This window comes from Euprymna scolopes, chromosome 9, assembly GCF_053919585.1.
Source record: "Euprymna scolopes isolate OS-2025 chromosome 9, ASM5391958v1, whole genome shotgun sequence".
In the NCBI taxonomy this organism is placed as follows: Eukaryota; Metazoa; Mollusca; class Cephalopoda; order Sepiida; family Sepiolidae; genus Euprymna; species Euprymna scolopes.
Genome location: NC_136490.1, coordinates 141650518 through 141663929, shown reverse-complemented (window position 1 = coordinate 141663929; position 13412 = coordinate 141650518). Strand labels below are relative to the sequence as shown.

At 34.7% G+C, this 13412-nt stretch overlaps 1 protein-coding gene across 2 annotated transcripts in view; it reads left to right on the top strand.

The window, feature by feature from the left end:
• Nucleotides 1-13412, top strand: part of LOC145284888 (uncharacterized) — a 72765-nt gene that overhangs the window by 42865 nt on the left and 16488 nt on the right. The window contains exon 2 of one of the 2 annotated variants that reach the window (XM_080133959.1): nt 4087-5276. The exons of the other annotated variant lie outside the window; for it this stretch is intronic. Within the exon in view, the coding sequence (XP_079990085.1) occupies nt 4094-5149 (1056 nt within the window). The 5' untranslated portion in view covers nt 4087-4093 and the 3' untranslated portion in view covers nt 5150-5276. Of the gene's footprint in view, nt 1-4086; nt 5277-13412 lie in introns of those variants that run through there. 2 annotated transcript variants of the gene reach the window in all.

The following is a 13412-nucleotide window of genomic DNA, read 5'->3' as shown; positions in this document are numbered from 1 at the left end:
ACCAGAACCTCTCTTCTAGGGATCCTGAATGGAATCGCCACATTGTGTTAAACCATCCATTTTCCCTTTGTTGCTTCTTCGCTGAGGGAGCTTCGCTACTGGTAGTTGAATGACTCTGGGAACACCAGACTAGCGTTCATCACAGGGGGCATTGTGACATTGGGTAATGCTGTGTTTTTTTTTCTTTTGCTGCTCCCTTGTTTGAGGAGCTCCGACTCCTGGTATCAGAGCCACTCTCTGGACTGGCCTCTCCAAGGCTTATGTCGATAATGTGAAAGATCCCTTATGCAAGTGTAGCTCTCATTAGGGAAGCTGCGGGTAAAGGAGTCATTTTTGGGGGAGCAAACTCTTTGGGGTTTTGATTCGGTATACTTCTTCTTTAAGATTATCTCCTGTTTTGGGAAAGGTTTGGCTAGGAAAGCCACAAAACTCCTTTTGTGTTCAAACTCCTGCAAGGGAAGCCACTATTAAGGGGGGGACAGCCCCAGTTGAATTGAAATCACGGCAGTATCTTTACTTCATCTTATGGTAGAATAAGTCTTTAAGGAAGTCGCTCCGGGTTAGAGGCTACATGTTTTGTGGGAGCTGCCTCCAGACTAGAGGATGTATCGCACTACTCCTGAATAGTGTGGTATCGGTTCTGTTGTCATAATCAGTCCTCATGGGAATTACTTACTCTTTTAGTAAGAAGAGGGTAGTGTTGTTTCGTCATGATATTACTATTTAAATAAGGGGGTCTATGTACTATGTGTTCGTTTACCATAATGATAGCTAAAGAAGAATGTTAACTAAAGTTTATAAGCATATCTAATTTAACAAAAACGTACACAAGAAATTATCATTCTTCCTTAGACTTACTTAGACTTAGGAGCTCCAGCATTTTCAGACGAAGGAAGCAGTCAAAGAATACCATCGTTTTCGATCTGAAGCCACATCACCAGTTTCTTCCCATTGCAATCATATCTCTCACAATTGTCTGCTTCCAGATCACTTTTAGTCTTCCTCCTTTTCTTTTTCCATTAGGAGTCCATTGGAGCACTTGGTTGTCAATTCTCTGATGAGTCAATGTTAGGATATGTCCGAGCAAGTGTAGACGTAGTTTGCATGTTATTAAGATAGTACCTGTTGGTTCGTGAAGTCTCTGACTTCTTGGGTTGTAATTCGATCGTTCAATTTGATCTCTAAAATAGTTCTAAGGCACTTGAAATCAAATGCATCTACCTTCTTCTCTTTGCTGATTTTGAGATGTCAAGTTTCACTGCCATATAGCAATGTGGACAAGACGCAGCTATAATAAAATTTTCATTTAGATCTGAAGGTGAATGTTTTGTTTCTCCAGATCTTGCTGAGCTGATTAAATACTATTAAGGTTTTAGTTATTTTGCGCTGCAACTCATAGTCCATACTGCCTTCCTTGTTTATGGAGCTTCCTAATAGATGAATTTGTCAACTATACCTATTTCTTTTCAGTCAATAAGTTTGTAGGTGGCCGACGTGTCTCAGAAAGCATGTGTTTTCAGTTTTTTTAGCATTGATATAGAAACCAATGCTCCGTGCTTTAGCTTTGACCTTGTTGACAATGCTTTGTAGGTCAGTGGTATTTACTGCTAGTGCAGCAATATCGTCTGCAAAATCTAGGTTAGAAAGTTTATGCTTAACTGACCCACGTTATCCTTTGATCCTTGGATGCAATTTTTAACACCGAATCTATGGCTTTTTATTATTTAATTGGAATTTATTGAGATGAGTATTATTTATTAATTTTTTTAATTTATTGCGGACTAAATGGCGCAGTTGATAGAGACGTTGAAGTGGCGCAGTTGATAGAGACGTTGAATCTCTACGGTTCAAGGTGAGAATTGTCTGAAGATAGCAGTTTCAATCCTACCCAAAGCCGACCAGAGGCTTACTTGGCCAAAACATGGCGAGACGACAGCAACTATGGAAGGCAGTGATTGCAGTGAATGCAGTTAAGAGATTCAGAGTTCCTATTCGTCGCAATTACCACCTGACGAAGGCCAGAGGAATAGTTGGCCAAAACGTCGTGAAACAACTAAGAAAAGATGAGGATAATAGTCCGCAATAAAAAAAACTATGGCTTTTTATTTTTCTTTTGTCGTCACTCCATCTGTTTGCACGAGATCTTATAGGCTGCTGTAAGAACGGATGTGTCACAGATAATATCATTTAATCACTTTTTTTTTCATTTTTCTTAAACTTTTTCTTCTAGGGGATGGGACATCCAACCAGATGTCTGACATTTACCCCTATTTTAGTGAGTCCAACCAAGAGATCTTTTCAGGATTCTAGCCGTCTCTTTCAGTGCAATCGTTTGTATTTCACTTGCACTTGGTTCACCGGGTATGCTTGCTATGTACTTTTTAAAGTTCTTTTTCATAAGCCCAGTTGCTCCTATGATGACTGGTATAATTGAAACGTCTTTTAATTTCCAATTTCGTTTCATATCATACATAAGTCCTTGATACTTTGTTATCTTTTCCCTCTCAGCTCTGTTAAGCCCTGTATCATTGGTTACACTTTCCTCTATTACGGTCGCTTTTTTGTTTGCTCTATCCCAAATCACTATATAGCCGGTGAGTCCAGTTAAATGTATTTGAAAATTTTATAAAAGTGATGGCAAGAGGCTTTTTGAATTCGACACGTTTTTTTTTTTAATTGTACGGCGCAGCGCAAATATTTGTTCTGCACGGGAACGTTTTCGCTGGAATCCGACTTGTACGCGTAGCTCTTAGTCATATACATTACGCATACAGTTTAGGATAATTGGATAATAAAACTTCCCTGGTATAGAGAGATGCTTCACCCTGCCCCTGTTGTCACAATTAACAAGATTGCCTTTCTTGGGATTACATACAACTGTCTTAAGGCACTTCATCTGTGTTTTTAATTCTATTGCATAAATGAGTTAAGCATTCCTCTCCTCCAAAATGGCGTGTGACGTCCGGTGACTTATTACCTATTAAAATTTTAATGGCTAAAATGACTTCATCCTCTATAAACTCGTTGATATTCATAGGGAGAAGAGTGGGAGGTTCCTTAGTGACTGTTTGGGTGAGTGGCTCCGGTTTATTTAATACTTTCGTTAAGTTTTCTACCCGTCTGACTAACTTGTCTTCTCCTTTAGAGCGATGTTTTTTCTTTTGCTTTTATAAGACCTGATAATACTTTAGAACTGCCAGCGATATTCTTAGCAATTTGGTACACGATTCTCATGTCAGTGCGGATTGCAGCAATCTCGGCCTTCTCTACCATATTTGCGAGCCATATTCGTTGGTTTTTTTGAGCGCTGCGTTTTACTTTCTTATCCTTATCAACATATTCTTGGTATAAACCTCTGGTGTTTGGAATGATATTGTGTCTGCACTGAAGTAAGGTTTCCTTTCACTGATAAACTTCAAAGTATTGTGATTGATCCAAGCTTCCTTGAATGACCTTTTTGTAGCCTAGGATTTTCTCTCCTGCAGTTGACATGGTATTCTTTATTTCTTCCCGCCAGCAAACTGAGCAAAGTTTAGCGTCTGAATATGTTTTTCAGAAAAGTCCCGAAATCAACTTCAATTTTATTTTCTTATTTCAAAGTTGTTAGAACGTCTAGGTGTTGTTTTTCCTGTTTCTTTAGTTTGCCTTTGATTTTATCAATCGACAAATAGTGATCATTACAGATATCTGCGCTACGATAGACACGTCTAGCAAATAGGATGTTTCCGATTTCAGACTAATGGCGATTTATGGGAGGTTAGATTATTTTCAACGATTTGCTCTCAATGTTTCCTACGATACCTAAATTTTCCTTGTCAGAAGGGTGAAAGCAATTATGTTTTTTTTAGATGTCGATAAATGGAGCAAAAATTGACAAGATGCACAGTGAGGGGCCGAGATAGGGTGGTGGTTATAAAACCAATGTAGCTGTGATCTTTATTAATAATTCATAGAAATTTAATACTCCCTTATATTCAGGGATTTGATCTGGCCGTTGCCCAAAGTAAGTAAATGTTTATAAATAGAAGCATATCGTGATTTCTTTTTGATAAATATAAATAAATCGAATATATGATTTCTTTTCAGACACAACATGAAATCAAACACTCGATCTTTGTTGCTTCATTTCTTGGAGTTATCTTTGCTGCACCTATCGGTTGTTTCTGCTGATCCCTGTTCACGGGGATGCTCATGCATACAGAACCCTGTCATGGATTGTACAAATCCGACATTCCCAATCATTATTCCATCCGTATCGATCAATTACATCAACATTGTAGGAAACCTCTCAACCATTCCTGCAAATGCTTTGAGACAAGCAAAGAAGCACAAGTTGACAACTCTGTCAATAAATCTAAAGGAAATTTCGAATATCGAATCATATGCCTTTAATAATCTCGTAATCCAGAAGGTCTTGCTTCATAAGTCCAGAATAAAACATTTGGAAGCGAGAGTATTTGCAAATTTAACAAGCTATATTCTATCTATCTACAACTGCGAAATTGATACAATGCCGTCTTTCCTATTTGAAGGCTTAACATCAGGGTTGCTGTCGGTGCATAAGAACAACATCACAACATTAGAAACTAACGTTTTTAAATCAGCAAATGTTGATAAGAAGGTATCATTTTTTAAAAACAAAATCGACGCCGTACAAAAAAATGCATTCAGCAACGATAATTTAACAATTGAATTCTACAAGAACGCCATCAAGAAATTTTACATTCAAGATTCAGTTGTGCCATCTTATTTCCATTTTAACACAATTATGTGCATCTGTAGTTTGGCTTGGATGTGGAAAAAGGATTCCGCATTTAATAGATTTTTGGCGAGTAACAAATGCTTAAAGAGGAATCAATATGCAGACATCATTTTAAAGAAAGTCAACCAAACTTTGTTATGCATGAACGAAAATTCTTCGCAAACGTCTGAATGGGAAATTTACACCACAAATTCAAACACTGAACAGTTTGAATCATCGCAACCAAATTCTAAAGAAACACCTGGAACAGAAGACACAACTCGATTCGCAACAACCAAAAAATCGGAACCAAAAAGTGCTTCACTAAAACCTTCTGTCAATTTGGTTTTGATTATAATTGAATCAGTTATCGTTGTTCATTCATGTTATTTCAAACCAGTCAAATAAAGATGTCTGTTTGAAAAGTACATGATATATTTTAACAAACGTTTCAAATGGTGATGATCATTTTACAATACTTATATACTTTGTACATATTAAACTGTTTATCCCAATAAAATTTTTGCGTTATCTCTTCTTGTTTGTCTGTTTATTGGTTTCGCGTCTCTGCGCGTATTATATATTTTTCTTTACAAACACACACACACGCGCGTGCACACACAAAGACATACACACACACACACACACACACACACACACACACACACACACACACACACACACTCTCTCTCTCTCTCACACACACACACACACACATATTAAAGATTGAAAATTAGTTTATCGAAATGGTATGACATTTCTGCTGTGACAGATGTAAACCGAGGCTGAACGAGTCCAACATAAAAGAACTCAAGACCGCCCCCTTGTTTTGTGTTTGAAACCGACGGTACCGATGTTTCTATTATCTTCTGTAACACATATATAAATAAATATTGCCCCCTTTATTTTGAGTTTTCTTTATAAAAGAGCACTTTGCTGGGGTACTCACACACAAATATCTATCTATCTATCTATCTATCTATCTATCTATCTATCTATATATATATATATATATATATATATATATATATATATATATATACAGTGATGATCATATTTATTGGCACGGTAAAATAAAAGTTAAATTTTGTCTAATAAATTCTAAAAAAGGGATTAAATTAAAGAAAATAACAAAGTATATTATGTATTTTTAACTGGCCTTTCCGATGCAGCAATCGGATTTTAGAAAAAATAAATAACAAAGGAACAACAAACATAATTGCAAAAAATCCTTGTTCAAAATTATTGGCACGGCTTTGTTTTTCTTTTAGTATCAGTATAATATCAATCAATTTCCGGTTTACGTGCTTTCTGAACTTTTTTATAGCCATATTATGCTTGTTTAACGCTAATTCAGTGAATAATTTTTTTCAGATAATTTTTAGATTGCGATTTATTTAAACTATTATAAGTGACTAAATTATAATTTTCAATCGCCATGGTTAAAACTAAGGAACGCAGCGAAGACGTCAGGAAGTTTGTTGTAGCATGCCATACCAATGGGGAGGGCTATGATAAGATTTCAAAGAAGCTAAACCTTCCCAAATCCACTGTTAGAGCCATAATAAACAAGTTCAAATCGCAAGGCCACGTTATGAGTTTAGAGGGTAGAGGGAGAAAAAGGATTCTTTCCCCAAGAGATGAACGGAAAATTGTTCGACAAGTAAAACAAAACCCAAGGATCTCTGTTGGGGAGATTGTTGATGAACAGAGCACCTCTGGAGTGAATGTATCTCGACATACAGTTGGTAGAGTTTTGAAGAGAGCTGGTTTAAAAGCATGTCGTCCGAGAAAGACTCCCTTATTGAAGCCTATGCACCTGAAAGCAAGGCTAGCCTTTGCAAAACGTCATATTGATAAAGATGTTGCATTCTGGAAACGTGTTCTATGGACTGACGAAACGAAAATAGAGTTATTTGGCCATAATAAAGTGTCTTATATTTACAGAAAATCTGGTGAAGCTTTCCTGCCTAAGAACACCATACCCACAGTGAAGCACGGTGGAGGCAGTTTGATGTTTTGGGGATCCTTTGCTGCCTCTGGACCAGGGCGACTTGTTAAGGTCACAGGTAGCATGAAAAAGGAAGATTATGTTAAAATATTGGATGAAAACCTGAAAGACTCTGCTAAAGAGCTCTTACTTGGTCGTCGTTGGTGATTCATGCAAGATAATGACCCAAAGCATTCGGCTAAACTGACTAAGAAATGGCTTGAGGACAATCATATTAATGTTTTGGAGTGGCCATCACAAAGCCCAGACCTTAATCCAATTGAAAATTTATGGAGAACATTAAAATTGAGGGTAATGCAAAGGAAGCCTAAGAATCTTATTCAATTGGAGGATTATTGTCAGGAAGAGTGGGCTAAAATTACTACTGAAGAGTGCAACAACTTGGTTGTAAACTATGAAAAGCGACTGAGGAAGGTAATCAAGACCAAAGGCTATACAATTGATTATTAAATAAATCGTGCCAATAATTTTGAACAAGGGTTTTTTTTTGCAATTATGTTTGTTGTTCCTTTGTTATTTATTTTTTCTAAAATCCGATTGCTGCATCGGAAAGGCCAGTTAAAAATACATAATATACTTTGTTATTTTCTTTAATTTAATCCCTTTTTTAGAATTTATTAGACAAAATTTAACTTTTATTTTACCGTGCCAATAAATATGATCATCACTGTATATATATATATATATATATATATATATATATATATATATATATATATATATATATATATATATATATACACTGATGAGGAGTAGGGCTCAGAAACACGCGTGTCCGTAGATTACTGTTTTTAAAAATAATAAATAAATAAATAAATAATACGTCCAAATAAAACATGGGCGACCGACTTTCTAAGAAAAACACCGGTTCTCCGAGGCGGAAACATAAACATTACTATCGTTTAAAAAATCCAAACAAAAACCTCTATATGCATACATACATACATACATGATGATTGCAACGTCTTGTCAGACGAGTGCCACTCCCTCAGACATTTAAAATCCATGAGCTCAAATGCCTGAGGGAGTATCTATACAAAGATGATGTTACAGAGTCTTAGCTTTGTACGACAGCTAAGTCTCTCTCTCGGTTCAAAATGTTGAGATCCAGCAACAAGCAAGAGCAAGATAGCCAGCAACAAATTAAACTGCAGACCAGCTTAATGCGGGTACTGGTCTCCCGCTTTATGGTTTTTTCAATCAGAGATTTGCTTCTCCTAGAAAGATTGCCTTCACCACGGCTTACGGGAGCCCTCTCCACCCCAATACACATATACACACACACAAATATACACGGTGCTAGTTGGCCATTGATCCAGAAAAAGAGTTCATTCGCCCTTTGGAAGGTCTTGTTCTTAATCCTCCAGGGAGACTAGCCGCCCTCCTCACCAAACAAGTCTGGTGGGGGAACCAGTTTAGTCGCCGGTGACCCGACCATGAGGCAGGTAGTACTGGGTTACATGGTACCAGTAGCATATGACATGACCTGACACAAACATACATACATACATACATGCATATATATATATATATATATATATATATATATATATATATATATATATATATATATATATATATATATATAATTTGGGATAAAACGGAGAGGAGAAAGAGAAACAGCTCTTTGAACAGGAAGCAGCAGAAACGACCGATTGGTGCAGGAGAGACAAACCCCAAAAATGACGCTATAAACTGCAATGTTTAATAAAAGAAAGCATATATTCAATTTCATATGTATCAAACAATCTATATATTATATGGAAAAATGCGCGCATGAAAAGTAATATTCTTAAGATTTTATTAAACCTGGAAAAGTAAAGGACAAGAAATTCAACCTGGAAAAGTCAAGAACAAGATATTCTAGTAAAGTAAAAAATAAGAATTTGTTAGACTTAAAATATTGCAGCTAAAAATAAAATTTGAATATTGATAAATATTTTATTTATTATTTGCATATGTTGTTGTTGTTGTTTATTGTTGAGTTAGAAAGGGTGTCAGTCGCTGGATTGAACTTATTTCCCCCCTATTATTTGCATATATTTATGTAGTGAAAATTGTTTGAATAAAATTAATTCATTAGTTAGTTAGTTAGTAGATGGAATTAATAATTTTATAATTTACATACAAATTAATAATTTTATTATATCATAATTAGGATCATTTAATTCTTTCTAACTCAACAATAAACAACAACATATGCAAATGATAAATAAAATATTTATCAATATTCAAATTTTATTTTTAGCTGCAATATTTTAAGTCTAACAAATTCTTATTTTTTACTTTACTAGAATATCTTGTTCTTTACTTTTCCAGGTTGAATTTCTTGTCCTTTACTTTTCCAGGTTTAATAAAATCTTAAGAATATTACTTTTCATGCGCGCATTTTTCCATATAATCCATGATTTTTCCAGGCATTGCTATTGTATTAATATATAAATTTATAATATTTATTAATGATTGTCAAAAAAATTAGCTCTCAAACACACATTTATACAATATTTATCATTCAATCACAGTAGTTCCGAGCCAGGGTCTCTACCGAGACTGCGGTTCATAAATTCGTGATCTGTATAGAGCGTAAACTAACAAAAAAGAAGATGGCACTCGGTGTCTTTTTAGATATCGTTGGAGCTTTTGACAACATAGCCTTCAGTAGTATGTTCAAGTCGCTACGAGAACTCAATGTGCCACCAGTACTCATCCGATGGATTTAGTATATGGTGAGGCACAGAACAGTTCAAGTAGAACTACTGAGGGCAACTGTTAAAAGGGAAGTAGTTAAATGAAACCCCCAAAGTGGGATTTTATCACCTTTACTATGGAACTTTATGCTGAATCCTCTTTTAAAGGAGTTTAAAAATAGGAATATTTATGCCTAGCTGCTGCTGATGACATCGCAGTGCTGGTCGCGGGTTCAAAAGCATCATTGGTCAGACGCATTGCCAAAATGGGACTACATTTTTCATCAAATGTGATAACGAAAAATTTGAGTTCATTCAAAGAATATGTATATCATAAAATTCACTAATATTTTTAATCGATAAATTCACCATTTTTTGCTATAAAATCATAAGGAGAGTTAAAAAAAATTAGTTATTAAAAAAAAAGTTCGGTTTTTTAATTATAAAAAAAAAACGATACACGGGATTGAACCTAAAATCTTTCCACCAACCCCCGGTACTCTAACCGTTACGCTAACATGTCATATTGGCAAAATCGCAGTAAAAAATATTTATATACAAAAAAGTTATGCAAAATAAAAAAAAGCGTTAGTCACTTATGTACTTACTCTCCTGTTTGTGAACCCACATATTTTGTTGTAACTTTTTCTCTACTGAACCAATTTTCGAAAATTTTTTTTCAAAATGTAGCTAATGAGGTGTTCTATCCAACTATATGATCTGTTTGAAATTTGGTTGCGAACGGAATTAGTGGTGGGGGTTTGAATGTGTCTCGATTCATTCAATTTCGGACTTAAGCATATATTCAACCACTACCGTTGAATGATTAATAGGATAGCGTCTGTGTTATTTATTTTGTGTGTCACGCTTACATCAGAGTGACTGTCATTTAATTGTTATGGCCTCCATTCTTTGTAATAAATAATTTTACCAAGAATTCTTCATAAGTTTTGGTTTCGGTTTCGATTATAGCTTATGGCACTCCAGTAATCTATTTTTAAAAAAGATAATTTTATCATAAATTTTTCATAAGTTTTGGTTTCGATTATAGCTGAAGGAACTCAAGTTATATATATATATATATATATATATATATATATATATATATATATATATATATATAAGTGAAATTGTCTGTCTGTGTGTTTGTGTGTGTACATTTCCCTAACAAACTACTCTGTCAATTTTCAGTCTACAGACTCGAGATTGACATAAGGGGTATTGAGATTTGGGAATATCTTTTTAATCGATTTTCAGCCAGAAATTTGGCTGTTAAGGGGTCAAAGTTCAACGATTTGATCTTCGAAAACTCTACCAAACTCCTCAGCCAATTTTAGGTTTAAACACTTGTAATTTTAGATGTAGGTTACTTCGACATGGGTACAAACTTTTTAATTTGATTTGAGCCCAAAACAATAAATGTTACGGGGGGGGGCAGAATTGGAGTAAAACAAAAGTTGAAAAAAATGACCTCTGTGGACTCTACCAAATTACTCAGGCAATTTTTGATCGAAACATTTGAAATTTTACATAAAGTGTATTCAGACAAAGGGCTAGATTTTTAATCAATGTTTTACCGAAAATCTGGCTGCCAGGGAGTCAAAGTTAAAAAGATTTGACCTTTGCGGTCTCTAGCAAACTATTCAACCAATTTTGGGTCTAAACATTTAAAATTTTACTTAAAGGGTATTCAGATATGCAGCAAGCTTTTTGGAGGGGGGGGCGATAATTTGGCTGCCAAGAGGTCAAAGTTTACAGAGTTGACCTTTGCAGACTCTACCAAACTCCTCCGCCAATTTGGGGGTCTAAACACTTGAAATTTTAGTAGTTTACCTGTCCATGAGTCCAACTTTTTAATATATATATATAAATATATATACATATGCACATAAATTTATGAACAGTACATTGGGATCGAGCAAAGCTGGGCTGAACTGCTAATATATATAGATATATAGTAAGTAATGAATATATATATATATATATATATATATATATATATATATATATATATATATGGCAACTAAGCTACAAAGACTCTTCCGCATTTCATTCACATGACAATTCGTCAGGCTCATGAGAATATATATATATATATATATATATATATATATATATATATATATATATATATATATATATAGGCATAAGCCTGACGAATTCTCACAAGAATGAAACGCGGGATATTGTTTGTAGCTTAATTGCCATATATATTTTCATAACTTACTACCTAGCTCTACCTATGTATCGAGCACCGTTGAAGTAACTGCTGAAAATTTACGCATAATAATTATATCTTTGTATAGCAATTTATATGATTAAATGTATATATATATATATATATATATATATATATATATATATATATATATATATACTAGCATGGGTGCCCGGCGTTGCCCGGGTGTTTGGAGGTGTGTATTGAACAAAGAAAAAGTGGTAATAGGAAGGCAGGCTCGAACCCGTGCCGCGAAGGAGGAAAAGAACGGGGAAAAACGTGACGTCTTTACTGTTACGACCACTGCCAAACCAGAAGTGACGTAGTTTTAAATTAAGGCTAGACAATCGAAAATATGGGCGAAAAAAGCTACCCCCTCCCTTTAGAAATGTGCCCAGTTGAGGGTGAAGAAATTAATGTTTTTAGCCAATTGTTCGGTATTTGTCGTTTTTAAGGATCGAACTTCAAAACGATACTGATCTTGTGAAGATCTGCCGCCTCTGTCGAAAGTTTTAGGCAGACATGCAAACATACATACATACATTTATATATTGGTAGCTCAAATTTTCTACGCAAACCGGTTAAAAAGCTTGCCCTATCTCTGAATACCCATTATGTAAAGTTTCAAATGTTTAAACCAGAAATTGTCTGAGTAATTTGGTAGAGACCGCAGAGATCAAATTTTTTAAAACTTTGAGCCGTATTATGACCCCTTAACATTTATTGTTTGGGCTGAAATCAAGTTATTAAGTTAGATCCATGTCCAAGAACCTATATCTAAAATTTCACTTGCTTATACCCCAAATTGGTGGAGGAGATTGGTAAAGTTCACAATGGTCAAATCGTAAAACTTTGACCCCTTAACAGCCTAATTTTCTGGCCGAAAATGAATTACAAAGATTTTCCCAAATCTCACTACCCTGTATATCAAATTTCGAATTCGTATACTGAAAATTGACAGAGTTTTTGCGTAGAGAAATACACACAGACAGACATACAGACACGCAAACAGACAGATACTTTCCCTTGTATAGATATATAGATATATAATGTAATTAATAAACAATCGAGGGATAATTGTTTTATAGTTTAATAGTTTTATTATTTTTGGTAGACATTTTAATGTTTAAATAATGTTAATATAATGAAAGTTATATTTTAAGAATACAGGCGAGAAATAAATATTTATTTCTTAATGTTGAGTGCAAAACATTTTTGGGTGAGTTACAACGGAGAATTTTAGGACGATGGTCTTTTCTGTCCTTGGTCACGGAAGCGAAAATCCTTCTCGACCGAGGAATTTTTATACATATAAATTCACACAATTCTAAGGTCGGTTTTTTCATGTACGGAATATCCTGCGCCCCTCCTTTAAAAAAGAGTTTTGAACTCCATATAAATAATAAATATATTTCCCCAATCAACTCTCGTTTTAAAAAAATAATTTAAATTTTCAAATGATGGAGCAACTTACTGAGAATCGGTATTGAGATTAACGGAACTTGTACAGTTATTTATACGGTGTGCAGCTATGGACTAACAGTAGATATTATTCAAAACATTTGATGGCAAACAATTTGCGTGGCATTTCGTCAAAATATTTAATGTCTAATGTTTGCTATCTTATCCTAACCTCAATCGTCATCCTAATCTCGGTTGAGCGAATTTCGAAACCGGTTAGCTAGTCCTTTCAGTATTTTTGTTTATTTCATTATATAAAGAAATACATTTGGTCTCTCTCATTCTCCCTCCCTC